The 3,221-nt window shown below is 37.4% G+C and overlaps 1 protein-coding gene across 1 annotated transcript; it reads right to left on the bottom strand.

Annotated features, from left to right (window-relative positions):
- Window positions 1-96: 96 nt before the first annotated feature.
- On the bottom strand, window positions 97-787 carry MONOS_18457 (uncharacterized protein; the record flags this gene model as incomplete). The annotated part of the gene is made up of 2 exons (XM_067871480.1): window positions 97-111; window positions 176-787. 2 exons carry the CDS (start codon window positions 785-787, stop codon window positions 97-99), a joined length of 627 nt encoding a protein of 208 aa, XP_067718576.1.
- Window positions 788-3,221: the final 2,434 nt, after the last annotated feature.

The following is a 3,221-nucleotide window of genomic DNA, read 5'->3' on the forward strand; positions in this document are numbered from 1 at the left end:
AACGAACCACGACTGAAGTTTCTGATGGAAGAACTGCCAAGGAAACAACTCCCGACATATCTTCGCAAACGGAAATGGCACTGCCATTGCGAGACTTCACTCCATCCACCGCTGCATCATCAATCACCACACTCTCACACTCTCCAACTTCAAACAGATTGGACGACAACTCAACCTGCTTCATGTTCACCTTTGCCAAGGACACCTTGCTGCTGCCAGTCAGCCGGAACACTGGCTGCTCAAATGAAATTTCCGATACAGTGCAATTATCAATGGATAGACGCCCGCTTTCAACGCTCAGGAGAGCCGAGTTGAAGGCAATGGGATGGATGCTGTTTGAAGGCACTTCAGATGCAAAAAGGACTGACGAAAGATAAAGCTGCCCATTTGTCTCGCTGACGAGTGCTCCTCCTGAAAACGAAAATGAGGAGCCAACAGAGAACGACAAGCTCTCGATCCGGACTTTCTCTGAGGTTGCGATAATGCTGCTGCCATGTGGGATTGTTGAGTTGAGGAATACCTGTTCCGGCAAAGGAGATTCAAGCGAGCGGATGGTTTCATTCAGTGCATTGCATCTTCTCAAGATGACAGTGCGGTTAAAGATCAGCAGCTGGGAGAACAACGAAGGAATGATGTTCAGCAGCACTTCGCCCAGCGTGCTGCATGGCCCATCCAGCCCTCCGCACTGCTTGCTTTCCTCGTGATTGTCCCCAGCCGAAGACACAAACACCGTCTCGCTCTGGTACTTCACAATTCTCTTCAGCAGATCTTCTTTGTCCAGATGCATGTCCGAGGTGCATCCCCATATTGCGACTTCATTCACAAATGTGGCTCTGAATCCAGCAAAGGCTGCACATCTGCGATCTGTCCTTTTTCGAGTTGCACTTCACATATACGTCTCTTCCCGGATGTGCTGTTTTGTCCTTGAATAAGATTTTCGAAAATTCAAATATAAGTTGCAAAAATAATAGTTGAAACGCATTTCACATCCATCCCCTGCCTTTTCATGTTGAAAAACATTAATTTTTTGAGATTTCGCTAACTGAGCAACAAATCAAAGTGTCTCCTAATTCAATGAGCATTAAATATTTTCAATTTTTATTTTATCAAAACTCAAAAAGTCAATGAAACTTTTTCAATATATTTAACAAAATAATATGAAAATTTCATTTATTAAAAAACAAATATGTCGACATATTTGAATCAAAAATAATCAAAATATAAATTCCTTAAGTAATTCAAAACAGGAAAGAAGAATGTGAAGGGTCTGTCCTGGGAGGCTGATTCTGGACCCAAATCCTGCAAGAAACTGTGCTGGACCGGTCACAGCACAGTTTCAGGACGGAATCAGCCTAGCCCCAATTTTTCCATTCAAATGGAAAAAATGTGAGGTACTTCGTAGAATTTGTTCATAACAAAAGCACAAAGCTTGAGCAACAGACCACAAAAAACTCTTTTCTATTTTGAATTACTTAAGGAATAGAAACATCAAAACAGTAATTCAAGGTTTATCAAAGAAATGATTAATATCAAATAATCTTCTATCTTTCAATAATTTCTCTGTGTAATTTCCTATTCTCTCTTCTGCTGAATTGGTTGAACTCTTTTGAAATATTTTTTTAACTCTCTCGTCTCACTCTTTTCTCCTTGAAATCCACCATGAAGGATCCTTCACAGTTATCTGGTGAAGCAACTGATCGATATATTTGACTTCCTCTTTTCTCGTAGAACAGAAATGTCTTTATCGAACAGATTTCCAATTTTTCCACAAGATTTTATTAGTTGGTATATATCTATAAAAAATATGCAATAAGAGTTTTGAAATAAATTATCATCATAAACAAGAAATAATATTAACCACAAGAAATAACAAACTTGAGAAAATGACGAACGATTTTGTGAGAATTGTTTGACATTGATTTTTCCTGAATAACACCATCAAGAGGGTGTTCTTCAAAAACTTGATGAGATCATCGATGTTTTGGATTACAGTTTCACTATCCAGATGAATGTTCATAGTGTTTGTTAAACATCCAAATTCTCCGTCACATTCACATTTTCCGTGTTTTTCACAGAAAAATGATAATGTCGAAGATTTTCCGTGAACCACTGCAGAATTATCATACAGAAGAAAATGCATAACTTGTGAATTCCTAAAGTGTGGTCCTGTGTCACACACAAAATGCAAGTTTTTCTTTTGCGATAGCATGGGTTTATTAAGTACTTGGCTCAAGCATTCAATAACGAAACGATAGTCATGTGAGAGAATGCTTGAAAAGAAGTTGAAAATATGTTTCATCTTGTTTTTGTTTTTGTCCACTGTATAGACAATAATGCAGAGATGAGACACCTCAAACTTGTCGTAGTAGTCCTTGCTGATCTGGTTTCTCCTGAGAGGAAGGGACCAATTTTCTTTGAAATCGAAAAGCACGAGCGCATCATCTATTGATAGATTTTCCTTCATAAGACGATAATACCGTTGCTTGTTCGTTGCAAGTTTTCTGTGATCCTCTATTCCCTTCAATATATTTTTGTCTTTATCTGAAAGCTGTTCGGATTTCGTTCTCAAGAATTCTTCTCTCTTTTTCATGTGATTGTATTTTTCGCAAAGATTGCACAAGTCTGTCCTCCGAGCCGCTCGCTTCAAGTGGGAAGTTCTTTTGTAAAATGTGCTTCGAGACATTTTTATGTTTGTTGTTTCTTTCATTTTTTGATACAACTGTAATTAAGAAGTGTTAATGATTCGAATTGGATTCGTTTTTGTTGCTTTTTGATGTTTTGAAGTGTTGTTGTTTAGGGATTCGAATCTGTGAAGAATGTCGTTAGAAGACATTGATATTGAATTCATCATTGTTGAGGAAGGATTTGTTGAAACAGTTGATTGTGGCGGAAAAGAGTGTGAATTGTCATTTTGTTCGTTTATCGAATTCGAAGATGAAATTTTTGATGAGTTTATTATCGTTTGAGTATTCTGATCGAAAAGGTTGGATGAGAAAGATGAAGTGTTTTCTGTTAAAATTTGTTGATTGTTTGCACATGTTGTTCCAGGTTGGGGAGAGCTCGAAACTTCATAAATGATATGAGATATCGATTTGTCTTTCTGAATATCTTCCACATTTTTTCCTTTAATTTTATTCGAGGAAAAAACATATGGTTGATGTGGATGAAGTGATGACAAGTTCAAATTGATATCTCTGTTATTTGAATGAAATGAATTTGAT

This window comes from Monocercomonoides exilis (genome assembly GCF_001643675.1).
Source record: "Monocercomonoides exilis strain PA203 chromosome Unknown scaffold85-41464, whole genome shotgun sequence".
In the NCBI taxonomy this organism is placed as follows: Eukaryota; Preaxostyla; order Oxymonadida; family Polymastigidae; genus Monocercomonoides; species Monocercomonoides exilis.